Source organism: Camelina sativa, chromosome 13 (assembly GCF_030686135.1).
Source record: "Camelina sativa cultivar CO46 ecotype springtype chromosome 13, ASM3068613v1".
Lineage (NCBI taxonomy): Eukaryota > Viridiplantae > Streptophyta > Magnoliopsida > Brassicales > Brassicaceae > Camelina > Camelina sativa.
In genome coordinates, this window is record NC_141892.1 from 23,620,426 (window position 1) to 23,638,769 (window position 18,344).

At 36.5% G+C, this 18,344-nt stretch overlaps 4 protein-coding genes and 1 pseudogene across 9 annotated transcripts; 3 read left to right on the top strand and 2 right to left on the bottom strand.

Annotated features, from left to right (window-relative positions):
* Positions 1–891: 891 nt before the first annotated feature.
* LOC104737286 (WRKY transcription factor 42) lies at positions 892–4,143 on the top strand. Its single transcript, XM_010457422.3, has 6 exons — positions 892–1,644; positions 1,762–1,860; positions 2,389–2,535; positions 2,651–3,037; positions 3,145–3,258; positions 3,373–4,143. Exons 1-6 carry the CDS (start codon positions 1,399–1,401, stop codon positions 3,973–3,975), a joined length of 1,596 nt encoding a protein of 531 aa, XP_010455724.1. The 5' UTR covers positions 892–1,398; the 3' UTR covers positions 3,976–4,143.
* Positions 4,144–9,082: 4,939 nt separating this feature from the next.
* LOC147929898 (uncharacterized) lies at positions 9,083–9,697 on the bottom strand. The gene is made up of 2 exons (XM_087480782.1): positions 9,463–9,697; positions 9,083–9,405 (listed from the first exon to the last, which is right to left on the bottom strand). Exons 1-2 carry the CDS (start codon positions 9,695–9,697, stop codon positions 9,083–9,085), a joined length of 558 nt encoding a protein of 185 aa, XP_087336908.1.
* A 1,500-nt stretch (positions 9,698–11,197) lies between these two features.
* LOC104737288 (aspartic proteinase A3) lies at positions 11,198–14,749 on the top strand. Of its 4 annotated transcripts, none has more exons than XM_010457424.2 (13): positions 11,198–11,514; positions 12,111–12,479; positions 12,569–12,629; positions 12,746–12,840; positions 12,940–13,052; positions 13,129–13,337; positions 13,425–13,489; positions 13,574–13,687; positions 13,771–13,835; positions 13,914–14,061; positions 14,143–14,262; positions 14,351–14,439; positions 14,521–14,749. In XM_010457424.2, exons 2-13 carry the CDS (start codon positions 12,117–12,119, stop codon positions 14,603–14,605), a joined length of 1,527 nt encoding a protein of 508 aa, XP_010455726.1. In that variant the 5' UTR covers positions 11,198–11,514; positions 12,111–12,116; the 3' UTR covers positions 14,606–14,749. The 4 variants fall into 4 exon arrangements, with proteins under 4 accessions (XP_010455726.1, XP_010455729.1, XP_010455728.1 ...); XM_010457427.3 differs by having other exon boundaries at positions 13,783–13,835; XM_010457426.3 differs by having other exon boundaries at positions 11,466–11,646.
* On the bottom strand, positions 14,616–16,358 carry LOC109124406 (peroxisomal membrane protein PMP22). Of its 2 annotated transcripts, XM_010457423.2 has the most exons (7): positions 16,105–16,358; positions 15,701–15,799; positions 15,483–15,584; positions 15,338–15,413; positions 15,180–15,250; positions 14,996–15,081; positions 14,616–14,880 (listed from the first exon to the last, which is right to left on the bottom strand). In XM_010457423.2, exons 1-7 carry the CDS (start codon positions 16,177–16,179, stop codon positions 14,817–14,819), a joined length of 573 nt encoding a protein of 190 aa, XP_010455725.1. In that variant the 5' UTR covers positions 16,180–16,358; the 3' UTR covers positions 14,616–14,816. The 2 variants fall into 2 exon arrangements, with proteins under 2 accessions (XP_010455725.1, XP_087337984.1); XM_087481858.1 differs by lacking the exon at positions 15,338–15,413 and having other exon boundaries at positions 16,105–16,248.
* A 213-nt stretch (positions 16,359–16,571) lies between these two features.
* LOC104737289 (putative F-box protein At4g22030 pseudogene) lies at positions 16,572–18,044 on the top strand (annotated as a pseudogene). Its single transcript, XR_015578302.1, has one exon. The product of XR_015578302.1 is annotated as a putative F-box protein At4g22030 pseudogene (transcript).
* Positions 18,045–18,344: the final 300 nt, after the last annotated feature.

Genomic DNA, 18,344 nt, shown 5'->3' on the forward strand with positions numbered 1-18,344 from the left:
ATGTACTAAAAATCATATTAAGTTTTAAATTTGAATATATTATTTTGCAAACACACCTTTTTATCAGTCAGATATTTTTGATTGTGAAACAGTGTAATGAAAATACTCCCTTTTCATTTCTGTTTGATAGTTAAATTACTTTTGTTGTCTAATCATTCGATCTCAAACAACATTTTAGGGTATAATATGAACTGACCTAACAGTTTACTATTAGTTAGGTAAATGACTTTTCCCAATATGTTATAAATATTTTTTTTTATGATTGATTTAACCTTTGTCTTCAAATAGTTTTGGATTTTATCTATCTAATAGATTGATTGATTACAATTAATTTTATGCTTGACTTTGCTCTTTGTCCGATAACACGTCAAATATATAATGGCATAGTGTGCTTGCATATAGATAGATATTTTGGTGACCTTAGACAAAAATACTGAAATTTTTGGGTTTTTCTTTTTACTATTTTGCTGCCACAGTCTGTCTACTCATAAGCTTAGTTCTCCTGCAAATGACTACCACTAAAAAAATAAAAAATAACGGATACCTCAAGAAAATCCGTACTAGCAAGGGGTGACAATGATAATTTTAAAGAAACTAATAAAACGTCTTTAATAAACCACAGCTCTTCGTTGACAAAGAAAAAAAAAACCATTGCTAGCTCATCTGGTAAGCAAATAGTAAAGTAATGACATGTCTATGGCTATAAATATAATACAAAATAATTCGGTCGTCGTATGATATGTTTGTTAATAATGTGGAACCATGTAGACAAGACAAATGACGTCGACACTGACGCAAAACGAACTAAAACAAATCTCCACAAATATCTTTCAACGAGAATCCAAAATCCTAAATCGATATTATTTAAGTAGAAGGATGAATAAAACAATTACAGGCACACAACAATATTGTCTTATATATATAACACTATTATTATCATTGAAAAATACGAGAAAATATATATATTTATATATAAGTAGAAAAAATTGACAATATCTGAGTCCACGTCAAAACCGTTTTTGTAGCCGAAGCATCTGGTTCTCTATCCTCGTCTCTAACCACATACTCGACAAAGTATCTCTCTTTCTCTTTCTTCTAAGATATCTTCTTCTTCACCTCTCTATATATGGATCATTAGATATGGTACGGAACAATTACTCGCACACAAACACACTCTAGATAGATCAGAAGATTTTTAGATACGTACCTTTTCTTATCCGATCCGGCTAAGTAACATATCCTCTCTTTTTTACTAGGGTTTCGGGAATTCGAGATTACAAAATATATAATATCAAGAAGCAAATCATCATCCGTACGTACTTTTAACAACAAAATAAACACAATCTAAGTTATCTATCAAGATCTTGTTAGTTAATAGATAGAGAGAGAGGAATCGAGATGTTTCGTTTTCCGGTGAGTCTTGGAGGAGGTCCACGTGACAATACGACTCAGTCCGATGAGCAGCATCATCATCGGGCGGTGGTTGATGAGGTTGACTTTTTCAGATCGGCAGAGAAGAGAGATAGAGTTACACGTGATGAACAAAACATTATCGCCGCGGACGAGACTCATAAGGTTCATGTCAAAAGGGAGATCAATTCAAGTGTTGCTGATCGTGAAGATCGTTCTACGGATCACATCAATGTAAGTATAGTCATTGATTACTTCATTCTAATCTTTTTATTTTGTTGTTGTTACCATCCCATCATTTATTTATAATTAAGTTATAAATAACAATTTTGTTCATAATTGTAAATGCAGATTGGACTAAATCTTCTCACTGCGAATACGGGAAGCGACGAGTCAATGGTGGATGATGGCTTGTCTGTGGATATGGAAGAGAAACGTACAAAGTGTGAGGTACACTTATTATTCAATTAGTAGTACAGCTCATTTGTTTGAATAATTATATAAAAAAAAAATACAAGTAACTCATTTAATTTTCCTTTGAATTCGTTCCCGGAACAAAAATTAAATATAGATTTTCAAAATCTAACAGATCATAGATTCTCAAAATCCATTACAACGGTAACATTTTTGTACTAAAAATCTTGAGGATTTTATTACCGTTTAACTTTATTTTTTCTCATATTTAATCCACAAAATAGATTTTTTTTTCCTTATATATTTCGTTAAAATTTTCTTTTCATCTCTTAAGATTTTTTAGCACAAGCATGCCGTTTTCATAGATTTTTACAATCTATTTTTAGTTTTATGTCTTTGTTTGTATATATTGGTTTGTAAGGTAATTTTTTTTGTTTTTACTGAGATTTACTTGTTACTACTCTATATATTACTTCATAAAAAAAATTGAGAAAAAGATTTACATCTCTTTTTTTTTTACTTTAATTTGATGTATGATATATGATTTTGTTTGCTAAAATGAAGAACGTACAACTTCGAGAAGAGCTAAAGAAGGCGAGTGAAGATAATCAAAGACTAAAGGAAATGCTAAGTCAAACAACCAACAACTTCAACTCCTTGCAGATGCAACTTGTTGCTGTCATGAGGCAACAGGAAGATCATCATCACCTTGTAATTAACACTAATTCGTCTTAATCTTTTATTTAATTAACATTTATAACAATTACCGATTAAACTACTACCAAGTTTAATTAGTTAAGGTTTTTAAACTCTTTGCTTTTATCAGGCTACGACTGAGAACAAAGACAACGCCAAGAATCGACATGAAGTGCCCGAAATGGTTCCAAGACAATTCATTGATTTGGGACCGCCTTCTGATGAAGTATCGTCCGAGGAGAGGACTATGGTTCGGGCAGGATCTCCTCAATCGCTTCTTGAGAAATCTAGCTCACGTCAAAATGGAAAGAGAGTGCTTGTAAGAGAAGAAAGCCCTGAAACTGAATCCAACGGCTGGAGAAACCCTAACAAAGTTCCTAAACACCACGGGTCATCCAGCAATTGTGGTGGCAATGGCAGTGGAAATGGAAATAATAATGTCATCCAGCAATCGGCTGCCGAAGCCACTATGCGTAAAGCTCGTGTCTCGGTTCGTGCTCGATCCGAAGCTCCCATGGTAAAACTAATTAATCTTCCTGTATATCTAGACTATATATAAAGAGTTAAAGACTAGTCTCTACAATTCTTTTGGAGGTTAATCAACCTCAATGGCATTTTTTACAGTTAAGCGATGGATGTCAATGGAGAAAATACGGACAGAAAATGGCAAAAGGAAACCCTTGTCCTCGAGCTTATTACCGTTGCACAATGGTCAATGGATGTCCCGTTCGCAAGCAAGTACGTTATCTAACTAACCATATTCAAAAACCTAATATGTTTTAGGGGTTCAAATCAAGAGTACAAATATGTTGATATAATGTCTTTCTAACTAAGTAATGATAAACACTACAGGTGCAACGTTGCGCGGAAGACAGAACCATCCTCATAACAACCTACGAAGGAAACCATAACCATCCATTACCCCCAGCGGCTATGAGCATGGCCTCGACCACAACTGCAGCCGCAAGCATGCTCCTCTCAGGCTCGACCATGTCAAGCCAAGACGGTTTAATGAACCCAACAAATCTATTGGCACGGACCATCTTACCGTGTTCCTCAAGCATGGCCACTATCTCAGCTTCTGCACCGTTCCCAACCATTACATTAGACCTCACGGACTCATCTAACGGTAACAATCTGACCAATAACCCGTTGATGCAATTCTCTCAACGGTCTGGTTTCGCCGAGTTGAACCAATCGGTTTTGCCTCAAATGATGGGTCAGGCTTTGTATTACAACCAACAGTCTAAGTTCTCGGGATTACATATGCCCTCTCAGCCGCTAAACGCTGGTGAGAACGTTAGCGCAGCTACTGCCGCCATTGCCTCCAATCCCAACTTTGCAGCAGCTTTGGCTGCAGCCATAACGTCTATTATCAACGGTTCGAATAATCAGCAAAATGGGAACAACAGTAGCAGTAATGTTACCACGAGCAACGTTGACACTAGGCAATAACATTTTCTTTTATATGTTTTAGTTAGGACCTTTTTATCGGTCGATTTTTGTTTTTTTTTAGTTACGGCTTTTTTGGTTTTTTTTTTTTTTTTTTTTTTTTTTTTTTTTTTTTTTTGTTTTCTTTCCCGAACAACAACAAGAGCATTGAGAGAAATTTTTTGTTTTCTCGTTTTCTTGTGTATGATCGATAATTATGTTCAGGGATATAAATTGCTTAAATTTTTCCGAAAGCAATCAATTCTTATGATGTTAAAGTATAGTTTAAGGGACATGATTGTATTGGATTTTGGGAAGGTGAAGTATGAGCCCATACCAAAGTAGAAACATAGTTGAGAAACTAGGATATCTAACTTTCATATTTTCTTAATACTTGTAAAATTTATTCAGCCAAAAAAAACTTGTTTTACATGCATCAATTTTTGAAAATTTAGACTTGATTTGTAAAGAGACAAGAAAGGGATCTAATAATGAACTGATCCTTGTACCAAACCAAATGCGAAGCGCGTCATCATTAGTCAAGTTTTATTATAATGAAACATCTCTTGTGTGCTTCCACTAGTTTTTGATTTTTCATTATACTTTTTCTAACAAGCTATAATGCCTACTGCCTACAATGGGAAATACAAATAGTAGTTAGTTTCAATAAAATAAATCTCATTTTCCTTGATCGAATCAACTGTACAATAGAGGTAATATATACATATTAAACCAGTCTAAATCGGAGATCATGAACCAGCTAAACTATACAGACTCCAATTAAATTAAACCAAAAACCTATACACAATAATAGTCCCCCTCAAGATGGGGCGAAGATGTTGATGAGACCCATCTTGCATAACAATTGTTGGAACGGAGCCGGGTGAAGTGGCTTGGTGAAAGGATCTACAAGCTGTAAATAAGTGTTGATATGCAAGAGCTTAAACAGACCTGCAATCAACCGTTCATGCACACTGTGATAGTTGGATTCAATATGTTTAATGTGCTCATGGAAGACAGAGTTATTGGCAATATGAATAGCAGTAGGGCTCGGCATTCGGGTAATCCGTTCAGGTTCAGGTATTACCCATTCGGGTTCGGGTAAACGGATTTAGAAAAATAGAATCCATTGTGTATTTTTAGATATATGGGTTCGGTTCGGTTTGTGTACTATCGGGTTTGGGTCGGTTTGGGTTACAAATTTTAGAACCCGATTAGTACCCGAACTACCGGGTACCCAAAAATTATAATTAAATTTAAATAAATTTAGTTAAATTTTGACTTACATAACAAAATATTTTAGATATTTTGATTATTTTGATATTTAGGTATAAAACTAAATGAAATATTCAAAATTATAATCATAATTTTGGGGTAATTGCATTATATTAATGATAAATATTATAAATATGTTTATATGTTCGGGTTTAATGGGTACCCAAACGGGTACCTGGTATTACCCGACCCTAACCCGAACCCACGGGTATTAGAAAATAGACCCAATAGGGTTATATAGGCAAACCCGTATCCAACCCAAACCCGGTTTTCGGGTCGGGTTCCGGGTTGGGTATTCAGGTACAGTTTTTATGCCCATGCCTAAATAGCAGCCTCGTTGTCACAGAAAAGGAGTGTTGGCTTGTGGAGAGGAATCTACAGATCCTTGAAGAACTTAGTAAGCCACATAAGTTCATTAGTAGCAACAGACAATGCACGATACTACGATTCTGCAGAAGATTTAGAGACAACCTTCTGTTTCTTCGATTTCCAAGAAATAAGAGAAGTGCCTAAGAACATGCAAAAACCGGAAGTAGAGCGACGAGTATCTAGACAGGAGTTGTAGTCTGCATCATCAAAGGCTTGAATTTGTAACTCGGCTTTAGAGGAATAGAACAGACCAAGACCAATAATGCCTTTCAGATAATGAAGAATTCTGTAGACAACAAGTTTATGGGTCGGACGAGGAGTCTCGGAAAACTGACTGAGCTTGTTCACCGCAAATGTGATATCAGGACGAGTAATCTGCAGATACATCAATTGACCAATGAGTCTCTGATAGGATTTGGCATCAACAAAGTCACCACCAAAGTCATGGCAGAGCTTAACACCGGGGTCCATGGGAGAAGCAACCGGTTTGCATCCCAATAAACCTGTCTCATCAAGCAAATCCAGAGCATATTTGCGCTGGCCAACATAAATTCCAGCATCAGAACGAGCAATTTCGAGACCAAGGAAGTATTTAAGAGGACCCATGTCACGAAGTTTAAAACATGATTTGAGCTCAGTCTTCAAGCAATCTGCGACAGCATCATTGTTGGTGACAATCACAATGTCATCCACGTAAACTAACACACAGAGAAATACGTCAGTAGTAATTTTCAAGAAACAAGTATGATCCGATTGAGACTGAACAAAACCCAAGCCAAGGAGAGTGACTGAGAACTTCAAAAACCATTGGCGGGATGCCTGTTTCAATCCATAAAGAGATTTTTTTTAATTTGCAAACCGCATTAGGGGGAAGAGAGTCCCCCTTTCTTGATGCATAACCTGGAGGAAGCTTCATGTAAATTTCTTCATCTAAGTCCCCATTGAGGAAAGCATTAGAGATATCCAATTGATGAAGAGTGAATCCAGAAATGGCAGAGATAGCCAGAAGAAGCTTCACAGAAGTGAGATTGCAAACAGGAGAAAACGTTTCATGAAAGTCAACCTCTTCCTCTTGAGTGTAACCCTTAGAAACGAGACGTGCCTTATACCTCTCAATAGTACCATCCGCATGATACTTAATCTTATAAAGCCACTTACAACCAATTGGTTTTTTGTTAGGAGGTAAAGAGCAAACATCCCATGTACAAGTTATCTCCAAAGCATCAACCTCATCATCCATAGCTCCACACCACACCTAAAATTCCTTTGCTTCATTATAGGTTGAGGGTTCTTTGGTTTTGTCTATGGTAGCTAAAAAAGAGTGATAAAGATCTGACACTTTGTCATAAGAAAGGAATTGGGCTATATCATGAATGGTTGAAGATGCCACTGAATGACAGTAGTAATCTTGAAGATAAGCAGGCTTTTTGATTCTCCTATGCGATGTTTGAACAGAAGGTTCAGGGACATCATTAGAACCTATAGAAGGCAAGGTGTCTAAGGAAGATGATGATGGAGAAACATCAGCATCAGAAATGAGAGGAAGCATAGGAGAAGGGCAAACGGAAAGAACTCTTCATGAAAAAACAACATGTCTAGAGATGATGATATCATTACTCTCTAAATCAAGGAGTTTATAACCTTTGTATCCAAAAGGATAACCAAGAGCTCTAGGATTAAACTTGGTTCTATTTTTTGGTGAAGTGGAAGCATAACAAAGGCAGCCGAAAGCTATTAAATCGTCATAATTGGGAAGCTTCTTAGTTAAAACCTCAAAGGACTTTTGTTGTCAAGCACAGGAGCCGGAAGTCTGTTAATAAGATGAACAACTGAAAGAACACAATCTCCCTAATAAGGAAGAGGCATATGTGATTGAAAGAGAAGAGACCTAGCTACATTAAGGATGTGTTGATGTTTTCTCTCCACAACAGAGTTTTGTTGGGGAGTTTCAGGACAAGAATGAAATGGAATAATACCTTTTGATTTGTATAGATGAGTGAAGTTGATCTCATGAGCATTGTTAGACCTAACCCCCTTAACTCTAGTCTCAAATTGATTTTCTACCATATTAATGAAAGAAGGAAAGATGGTAAGAACATCTGATTTATTTTTCATCAACAATGGTTAAAAAATATCTAAATCCATCATGGGTTGGTATGGAGAAAGGACCCCAAGTATCAATATGGACTAATTCAAAAGGAGATTTTTTGACATTGTTATTTGAAATAAAAGGAATATGTTTTTGTTTTGTCAAATGGCAAGTTTTACTGTAAAAATGTTTAGTAATTTTTGTATCTTTAGGAAGCTGTAAAACATCAGAAAGAGATAACATTTTAAAAAGAGAAGTGTGACCTAACCGCTTGTGCCAAAGATCATGGGAAGAGACAGATGCGGCAACAGTAAAAGGAGCTTTATCTAAAGTAGTGTTTATAGACTCAATGTCCAGAAAGTAAAGATTAGCCACTTGCCTATCCATTCCAATCATTAAGTACCGAGTAAGATCCTGAAGAGCAAAAGAGTTTTCATCAAACCAGATTTTACAACCCATAGACTTAGTGATACAACTAACACTTAAGAGTTTGAATTTAAACTGAGGGATGAAAAGGACATCATGGAGAACTAAATTTCTACCTAGACAAATAGTTCCGATTCCAACAATGCTCACAAGACCTCCATTAGGAAGATTGACATTAGTGTCATCAATGTGTTGAAATGTGGAAAAAGAAGATTTGTCATGGCAAATATGGTTAGTGGCTCCTGTGTCTATGACCCAAGTATTAATAGCGATCGCATTGCTATTAATGGAATAAGCATAAGGCCTATCTGCACTGGTAAAAGAACAAACGATAGAGGGATAAATGGTACCAGGTGCAGGGTCGTTAGTAGAAGATGAAGGAAGGGAAGACAATGTAACAGTGTGAACTTCAGGTGTGGTGTTGGAGCTGTGAATTCTGGTGTTGAGAAAGGAGACAATTTGTTGCATTTGCTCTGTGGATAGTTCATCATGCACTAAATCTTTCTCGATGATAGCCTTAACATCAACAGAACTTTCTGTAGTGACATTAGCAGCTGTTGCAGGATTGAACTTGAAGCGTGGATGGCCAACTGGATAACCATTCTTCTTGTAGCATTTATCCATGACATGACCTACCCGACCACAGAATGTGCAAACCGGTTTGTCTTTTCTCTGAAATTGATAACCACCAGAAGAAGAACCTTGTTGAGGAGACGGTTGAGACACTTGAAAGGCAGCAAAATCCAGAGATCCTGTAGGAGGAAGAGTCGCTGTCCTCTGAGAGTCGTCTTGATCAAGTATATTGTAGACCTCTGACATAGTAGGCAACGTCTTCTTCATCAGGATTTGGCTCCTAACTGTGTCATAGTTGCTGTTAAGCCCCATAAGAAGATCAATGACCCGATTAGTCTCCCTTTCAGCAATTAAGTCGTCAACAGTCCTTGCAGTTACTTGCAGGCGAGACAGCTCTTCCTACAACGACTGAGTTTTGGTGTGAAACGAAGACAAGTCCATACTACCTTGGCGAAGTGAATGTATTTGCTGGTGAAGCTTGTACAACCTTGGAAGGTGTGACTTATGGTATCGAACATGCAAATCTTTCCAGATCTCAGCAGCTGTGCTAAAGTATAAGATGCTAGAATAGATTTGCTTTGAGACACTATTCAATAACCAAGACTTCACCATACTATTACATCGCTTCCAAATCTGATAGTACAGATCAGATTCTTCAGGACGAACAATTGAACCATCCACAAACCCTAACTTATTCTTAGCTTCGATACTAATCGTAATCGCTACAATTCAAGTCCCATAGTTTGTTCCATCTAAGATGTCAGGAACAATAACCAAACCTGGATGATCGGAGCTGTGGAGATGATAAGGACTGTGGACATTATCTGGAGAGTCTGAAACTTCAAACGGTGGAAAACACGGCTTTTTGCGAGGATTGATCGCTTGCGGCGTGGATCCAGTGATAGCACATAACGGCGATGAGTTGTGAACTTTGTCATGAGAAATTGGGGAGTGATTTTGCGATGGATCTGGTGTAGCGGAACGATACTTCGAAATGGTCTTGCGTTTTCCCATCGAGAGCGAGATAAGTTGAGAAATAAGCTAGATCTGCTATGGAAATCGAAAGAGACGAAAATCTGGAGAACTACAAGGTGATCGAAAAAAAACTCCGACAATGTAACAAACAAATCCGACGGAAGCAAATCGGAAAAAGTTTGTTATGGAAAACGAGTGTTTATTTGCTCTGATACCATTTCAATAAAATAAATCTCATTTTCCTTGATCGAATCAACTGTACAATAGAGGTAATATATACAGACTAAACCAGTCTAAACCGGAGATCATGAACCAGCTAAACTATACAGACTCCAATTAAATTAAACCAGAAGCCTATATACAATAATAGTTAGACACTAATGTAGGGGGTTAGAGTGAAAGTAAGGAAACTTAAAGGGGGTTGGATGAGCAAATATGAAAAGCTGAAACTTGAAGGAAACGTGTTTGTGTGTGTATGGGTCCCAAACGCAGCGTCAACAACGTGAGGACGTTTGCTTGTGTTACAAATCAAAGCAACCTTATGTTTTCCATTTGCAGCAAACTATCTATTATTTGTTTTTGCAAGAATTCCGTTTAACTTTTACCTTATTCTTGTTAAAAAGTCTCCACAGATTCGTGTGAATATCACTTTTTTTTTTTCTGGACTCATTTGTAAGGTATGGACTAATTAACTACTGGTGAACATAGGAATGGTATAATTAGGGTGACAAAGTTGATTTATAGACGTTACTGTCTAAGAATGGGGATATTGCTAAGCTGGACCCAAGCATGGGTTCAACGTGAAGCGTACCTAATGCGAAACAAACCCCATTCAAAAACTTCAAATAATAAATAAATATAGTAGCATAGAGCCATAGACAGATAACATGCCAATTCTTTAGACAGATAAATAAATATTAAAATTTAAATGACAGTGCAAAATTTCATTGTTTATGGCATAGTTTAAAACTATACTTAATTTCATAAGATGGTACTCTTATTCAGTTTGATATATATCCTTTTTGAAATTTCCAACATTTTTGTTAGTAATTTTTTTAAATATATTGTCACATAGTTTCTAGATTTTTATTTAACATTAGTACCAAATTACAGAAACTATCTTTCTTTTTATTAAAAAAAAAATATAGAATACTTTATATACAAAAATCTACACTAATTAATTAATGGAGGTTTTAGTTGAGTAAAGAAATTAATACATATAATATAAGGTTCTTTTTTTTGAAAAGAGACATATTAGGCTCTTCCTTGCACACTTCAAATAGAATGAGTTTAATGTTGAAAACAAACTTAAACAAGATATAAGTCATAACTCATAACTATGTACTTATTGAAAAGACAACTTTATACTCACTATATGTTATGCAAAATATTATTAACTTACTACATAAATTCAAGAGAACAGTTGGGGTCAATATGAAAATAAGTTATACTACAAGGGTCGATAGATTAAGGTTTTTTTTTAAAAAAAAAAATTGAACTTTTGTCCTTAAAAACATACAAAACGGATTTTGCTGATCTGTCCGGGTCCATGCATAAGCAAGCAAGGTTACATAAACGTGACGCTTGCTTATGAATCTAACTCACATTTTAAAACTTTCAATTTAATACCTTCATATACTTAAAAAGTTTTCCATTCGCAAGCAACAACTAAATCTATTATCAATTAATTGACATTGACAGTTAAAAAAGTTGAACTTTATTATTGCTTTCTCTAGTGTTTTTCGTGAGAGTTTCTCTCTTTTAAGTCATTTACATATAAATATATACCCCTACACCATTCTTCTTCGTCTTGTTAACTTAAAACGTTTAAGAATCTCTCTACTCACATTTTCTCTGTGAGTGTTCTTTCTTTTACTTCTTTGATATTTTCCAGTTTTCTTTTCTTTCCTCAAAAATTTACTTCAATTTCTGTTTGTTGCTATGTTTTTTAGAAGTTCCATTGTATTTTAGCAAAGCAAGAAAATGTGGTGAATCTTCTTCAGTTGTTACTTTTGTGTTTCCTCTGTTCTTTACTTGACTTTTGGAATATTTTTCTAGGTTTTATCTTAGATTCTTCACTTTAAGAACTATATGAAGATTTGATTTGAAGTAATATTCTATGATTGAATTGAAACTGAGTTTGTTTGATTCTGGTGTGGGGCTTATGCCTCTGACTTTTTTTTTGCACCAATAGTTTTTCATTTTTACATTTTTTATTTGCTTGAAATTTTGAGGGATACCTTATGAATAATTTTACACTGTAATTTGTCTTTAGTCTTCACTTGTTATAGACATATAAGTTTGTTAAATCCTTATGATCTACATATTTATTATTCGACTTAACGTTTCTTGATGTTGTATATGTTGTTTCGTCTTTCATCTCTGTAGCAGTTACAACTAGGAATATGTGGTGTTCTTTAGACTTGATGTGAGATTGTTTTCATGATGACAGGTAAAAATGGGAACTAGGTTCCAATCCTTCTTGCTCGTGTTCTTGCTTTCATGTTTGATTCTTATATCCACTGCCTCGTGTGAGCGAAACGGTGATGGAACTATTAGAATTGGATTGAAGAAGAGGAAACTAGACCGGAGCAACAGGCTGGCTTCACAGCTTTTTTTGAAAAACCGAGGAGAGTCTTGGTTTCCCAAAGACCATTTTCGCCTGAACGATGCAAATGCGGATATGGTTCCGCTGAAAAACTATTTGGATGCTCAATACTATGGTGACATTACCATTGGTACTCCACCTCAGAAGTTCACTGTGATCTTTGATACTGGTAGCTCCAATCTCTGGATACCATCTACTAAATGTTACTTATCGGTACGTGTTAGTGGTTAATTTGTTCTTAAAGAATGCATACTAATTGTGAAAATGCTTTTGTAATCTCTCTTTAATGTGTTTTTTTTCAGGTTGCTTGTTATTTTCACTCGAAGTACAAGGCTAGCCAGTCATCAACCTACAGAAAGAACGGTGTGTTCTCTCTGTTCATCTTGTTATGCATCGAATACTTTTTGATGGTTCTTGATAACTTTTCAAGAAAGGCATAGGTTTAATTAGCATCCGTCTTCTGATCATTGAAAATACAGGTAAACCAGCATCTATCCGCTATGGAACAGGTGCTATTGCTGGTTACTTCAGCTATGATGATGTTAAAGTTGGTGATCTTGTTGTCAAGGAGCAGGTAAACCCCGATTCAGCCGCTTACATATCTCAGTAGATTCTTACGAGTTTACTGTTTTCTTGGTATTCATATCTTACTGCTACATATATATCACCACAGGAATTCATAGAGGCTACTAGTGAGCCTGGTATTACATTCTTGTTGGCAAAGTTTGATGGTATCCTCGGTTTGGGCTTCAAAGAGATTTCTGTAGGAAACTCAACTCCGGTTTGGTATGAAAACACTCTCTTTCTTTTTTTCAGTTGTGCAATATGAATTATGAATGATGAGATTGTATGATGTGTATAGGTATAACATGGTGGAAAAAGGTTTGGTTAAGGAACCAATTTTTTCGTTCTGGCTTAACCGTAACCCGCAAGATCCAGAAGGTGGTGAGATTGTTTTCGGTGGAGTTGACCCAAAGCACTTCAAAGGAGAGCATACTTATGTCCCTGTGACACATAAAGGATACTGGCAATTCGACATGGGTGATCTCCAAATTGCTGGCAAACCAACTGGTACGTAAGCTTTTGAGATGTTCTAGTTTCAACATGAATGAGTCCTTTAGATATATATTTTGACATCTAAGTTTCTATGTTATTCAGGATATTGTGCTAAAGGGTGTTCTGCTATTGCTGATTCTGGAACTTCTCTACTCACGGGTCCATCGGTGAGAAAGATATCACTTGTGTTAGATTGTACACTGTTTATAACCTGAAACATGCTGACTAGTTCTGCATTTTTCCTTGTTTAGACTGTCATCACGATGATCAATCATGCGATTGGAGCACAAGGAATCGTAAGTCGTGAATGCAAGGCCGTGGTGGATCAATACGGAAAGACCATGTTGAATTCTCTTCTAGCTCAGGTTGAAATCACTGTTCATTACAAATTCACACTTACCTATATATTAGCAGTACAATCTTGAATTTTACATCATTTGACATGCAGGAGGATCCGAAGAAAGTATGCTCACAAATTGGAGTCTGCGCTTTTGACGGTACAGACAGTGTGAGGTTAGTAGTACTGACATAATCCAGGCAGAAAGATATGTCAGACATCAAACTTAAAAGCTGCTTCATATTTATCTGCAGTATGGGGATTCAGTCCGTTGTAGATGATGGAGCTTCAGGTCTTCTAAACCAAGCAATGTGCAGTGCCTGTCAAATGGCAGCCGTGTGGATGGAGAGTGAATTGACTCAAAATCAAACACAAGAACGCATACTCGCTTATGCTGCTGAGGTGAGTTTCGAGAGTGTATTGAAAGCCTTTTTTGGACATTAAACATGTTTAAAGCTCTAATCTCTCTAAAATTTTTTTTAGCTCTGTGACCATATACCAACTCAGAACCAACAATCAGCAGTGGACTGTGAGAAGGTTTCGTCTATGCCTATAGTCTCATTCACAATTGGTGGCAGAACCTTTGATCTCTCTCCTCAAGATGTAACTACTCTCATCAGTTTCTCCTTATATTTTAGCTTACCAATATCATCATCATAAGTCTTATGCATCTTCTTTTTTTATCAATCAGTATATATTCAAGATTGGGGAAGGAGTTGAGACTCAGTGCACTAGCGGTTTCACAGCCATGGATATTCCTCCACCTCGTGGACCTCTCTGGTAACTATCATCTACAAATCTATTCTACACTAACCAAAAACACTCAACTTGCTTTACTTAAAACTTTGTGCAAAATTGCAGGATCTTGGGTGATATCTTCATGGGACCATATCACACTGTGTTTGATTACGGGAAAGCAAGAGTTGGATTTGCCAAAGCTGCTTAAACAAGATCTCTTCTTTAATACCCTTTTTTTATATGATGTTTGTGAATGTGTTTTAGACAAAAAATCTGAAAATGGTTGTAATAATTTAAACATATTGCTATCCTAGAATGGTATCATCATAACACAGATTCTTATTTGGTTTCAGCTGTTTTGATTTGCTTTAACTTACAGAGTACAAAGAGATTATGATGATTCCAAGGATTGAGCTTAATCACTTAGCCTTTGCCAAAGCCAGTGTTGTCACTGACCTCGCTCGCAGGGTCAAGAAAATGGCCCTGGAAACAAAAAAAGAAGAAGAATGCTGAGATTACGAAGAAGTTTCAACTGAGTAACAACAAGAAGAATGAAAACATTGTGGGGGAAGCAGCAGCAAATGAATCATTGTCTTACCAAAAGAATGCGACGATGCTGTGCAAGATGACCCGGAAGTGAAGTGGCACATACTTGTAGTTAATCCATCCCACCACCGGGAAAAACTGTGATTGACATCATAGAATCAATCATTCAAAAAATCTGGTTGTGGATCAAACTCTCATAAACAAGGACATGAACTAAACTGATATCTCTCTCTTACCGTCCATGCTGTAAGCTGGACAGTCGGGTATGTCTTCTTGATTCTTTCTCTAACAAGGTTCCAGGGAGTTCCTGTTTAACTCAACATTGCAGGACTGTTAGTAAGAGCTCTTAATACCATCCACAACTTTTAAGGGTTTTAGAAACGGAGGAACATACTTTCGATGACTACTCCATAATAGATCATGAAAAGCAAATGGTTCAGTGGTGACAATGTCAGTTGTTCCACAATTACCTACCAAAAACTTTATACATTCAAACAGACCATTTAGCATAAACCAATCTTTATCATATGACATTCTACCTTCTTTGCCACAGTCTTTGTGTCTTTCTTCCCTTTAAAAACCTTATCTAGATATGTATGAAAGAAATGCCCCGCTGGTCCGAGAAAACCACCCGCAAATATCTGTCAAGCCGTAAACAATTTAACAAAAATCAATCTTGAAACTATCATTCGAAAACGCTATCAAATGAAGCTTGAACTTGGGGAGATTCTACAAGAGAGAAAGATTCAAGCTTTACCACTTTGAGAAGAACCCTTCTGAGCTGAATCTTCTGTATGCCAGAGAGTTTCTGAGATACAACATCACTAACCCCAGACAACACTCCAGCAGTAATTGCCTAACAAATCACAAACAAATTGACTCCAAATTCATTAAAAAAAAAAAACATAGAATCATTCACATAAATTTCCAGCTATCTATTAAAAAAAAAGTCAACGAGCTATTTTAAAATCACAATGATACTCTCTCTCACACAACCGGATTATCAAAACTGGGTTAGGTTAAAAACACAAACTTTCAATTAAAAAAACAACATCATCGTCACTCAATCGATGATACACTAAAGAAACGAAACTACATCAGTTGCTTCCCAATTAATCAAATCCAAATCACAATGAACAAGAGACAAAACAAAGCTCGAACCTTTGTTCTTAAAGGATGTTGTTGAAGCTGTGACAAGTAACGCTGCAGAGTCGTCTTCTTCGGTGAAGATCCCATTTTTTGGATTTTTCTTTTATGATTGATTGATTAGTGTGTTTCCTGTGTTTGTGTCTAAAAGCAATTTGAACCAAAATCTCATCTACAAAACAATAACCAAACCGGTTATATCTCAAATTAATAAACCAAACTAAACCAAAACAAACCGGTTCGGTTTAAGAGTAATTAAGACTTGTTCTACGAGGATGGCGGGTAAAATTGGGAGGCTTTACGGTTAGACCAAAACCGCCACAAGAGAAACAATCAAAGCCTAATAAATTCATTAATTGTGTTTGGTCTTTGGTCAAAAATTTCTCTCTTTGGTCAATTCAATTCCTTTAATTTTCTTGCTTTGTTTTATGCCAATCATCTAAAACTTATATATACCACACACATTACATACTCTCTTCATTCATTCATTCATCAAACACAATCACAAAGGCTCCTTTGAGAGACTTTTAAAACCAACGTAACCAAAACCAATCAAGAATCATCCATACTGCTGCTATATCTTTGTAAACACTTATAATGGCTTCATTACAGGTTTCAAGATTAGTTCTTTCGTCTTCTTCTTCTTCTTGTTCGAGACCTAAAGCTGCAGTCTCCATACCAAAACTACCGACATTTAACGTGGTTCCGAAAATACCGGTAAAGAAACAGACTTTATCGGTTAATGAACCGAGCTTTGAGTTTGTGGAAAGTCTTCCTCTTTCGTTGAAACAGAGGAGAGGCTCTGATGCTATCCAAAGGGCGCGTCTCACTGCGGTTCTTGAAGAAGTTATGGATAGGATTGAGATGCATAAGAACATTGGAGATCAACGCAATAATTGGAACTCTCTATTGCTCAATTCTGTCAACATGATCACTCTTACAGCCGTTTTGATGGCCGGGATGGCCTCGGTTAATGCTCACGGTGTAGATTCTGTGACCGCTGTGAAGATAGCTTCAACGGTGTTGTTGACATCTGCTACGGGTTTCGCTGCCTTGATGAGCAAGATTCAACCGTCACAGCTTACTGAAGAACAGAGGAACGCGACGAGGCTGTTCAAGAGGTTGAGAGTCGAAATCGAAATGTTTCTAAGAGAGAACGAGAAGATTACGGAAGAAGATGTGAAGGAAGCGATAAAGAGAGTGTTGTCACTAGATAAAGCTTACCCTCTTCCTCTGATCGGAACAATGCTCGAGAAGTTTCCGGAAGAGTTTAAACCGGCGAGTTGGTGGCCTGAAAATAAACGTAAAAGCCCTAAAACCGGTCTTGCGAATGGATGGAGTCAAGAGCTCGAGGCGGAGATGAGAGAAGTTGCTCATGTGGTGAAGAACAGAGACGCAGAAGAGTATGAGAGATTAGGTAACGTGGCGTTGAAGCTAAACCGGTTCTTGGCTATCTCTGGACCAGTTTTAACCGGAGTTTCGGCAGTGAGCTCTGTTTTTATCGGTCAAGATTCCGGATTAGCTGGAATCGTGGCGATGACATGTGCTTCTTTGGCTGCGGTTGTCAACACTTTGGAGCATGGTGGTCAAGTGGGAATGGTGTTTGAAATGTATAGAAACTCAGCTGGATTTTTCTCTCTGTTAGAAGAAACGATGAATTCGACAGAGAAGAAAGAGAACGGACAAGTGTACGAGACAAGAGTAGCGGTGAAGCTAGGGAGAAGCTTATCCGAACTGAGAGATCTCTCGAAGAGATCGAACCTTTCTCAAGTTAAGGCCAATGAATTCGCAAGCAAGCTTTTCTAGTTTTCTGTTATGTTAAGAGAGAACATTCTTCATTCTTTATTTGTATAGATGAATTCATTCATTCATTCAATTCTTTGATTTATTTGTTACAAACAAATTTAATTTTTACTATTTCAATTAAAACTTTAAACATGAATCTTTTGTCCTAATCTTGAGTGGGTATAACGAACCGACATGATCAAACTTCAATCCGAGAAACGACCGAATCAAAACCAAAACGAAATTATTCAACTAATTGACCCAATCTAATTTGGGGGTCAAAAATATTACAATAGAAGAACCGAATTTTAATCCATATATTAACTGAAATTCTTTATTACAACTTGTATCTTTGATTAAAATACATACTAAATATTTAATTTGATGAATTAAAAAAAAAAAATATTATGTACTTGAATCACAAACCAATCCGAATCAAACTGAACTAGATCCGGTTATTATTCGGTAAC

What these genes read in the sequence shown, in the direction of transcription:
- LOC104737286 (XM_010457422.3), top strand. Translation starts at nt 1,399, where the DNA reads ATGTTTCGTTTTCCGGTGAGTCTTGGAGGAGGTCCACGTGACAATACG. An exon ending in GTTCTACGGATCACATCAAT is followed by an intron (nt 1,645 to 1,761) that starts GTAAGTATAGTC and finishes TTGTAAATGCAG; the next exon opens with ATTGGACTAAATCTTCTCAC. An exon ending in GATGTCCCGTTCGCAAGCAA is followed by an intron (nt 3,259 to 3,372) that starts GTACGTTATCTA and finishes TAAACACTACAG; the next exon opens with GTGCAACGTTGCGCGGAAGA.
- LOC147929898 (XM_087480782.1), bottom strand. Translation starts at nt 9,697, where the DNA reads ATGGGAAAACGCAAGACCATTTCGAAGTATCGTTCCGCTACACCAGAT. An exon ending in CCACAGCTCCGATCATCCAG is followed by an intron (nt 9,406 to 9,462) that starts GTTTGGTTATTG and finishes CTTGAATTGTAG; the next exon opens with CGATTACGATTAGTATCGAA.
- LOC104737288 (XM_010457424.2), top strand. Translation starts at nt 12,117, where the DNA reads ATGGGAACTAGGTTCCAATCCTTCTTGCTCGTGTTCTTGCTTTCATGT. An exon ending in CTACTAAATGTTACTTATCG is followed by an intron (nt 12,480 to 12,568) that starts GTACGTGTTAGT and finishes GTTTTTTTTCAG; the next exon opens with GTTGCTTGTTATTTTCACTC. An exon ending in TACTCGCTTATGCTGCTGAG is followed by an intron (nt 14,062 to 14,142) that starts GTGAGTTTCGAG and finishes AATTTTTTTTAG; the next exon opens with CTCTGTGACCATATACCAAC.
- LOC109124406 (XM_010457423.2), bottom strand. Translation starts at nt 16,179, where the DNA reads ATGGGATCTTCACCGAAGAAGACGACTCTGCAGCGTTACTTGTCACAG. An exon ending in AACATCCTTTAAGAACAAAG is followed by an intron (nt 15,800 to 16,104) that starts GTTCGAGCTTTG and finishes GTGATTTGTTAG; the next exon opens with GCAATTACTGCTGGAGTGTT. An exon ending in GAAGGGTTCTTCTCAAAGTG is followed by an intron (nt 15,585 to 15,700) that starts GTAAAGCTTGAA and finishes ACGGCTTGACAG; the next exon opens with ATATTTGCGGGTGGTTTTCT.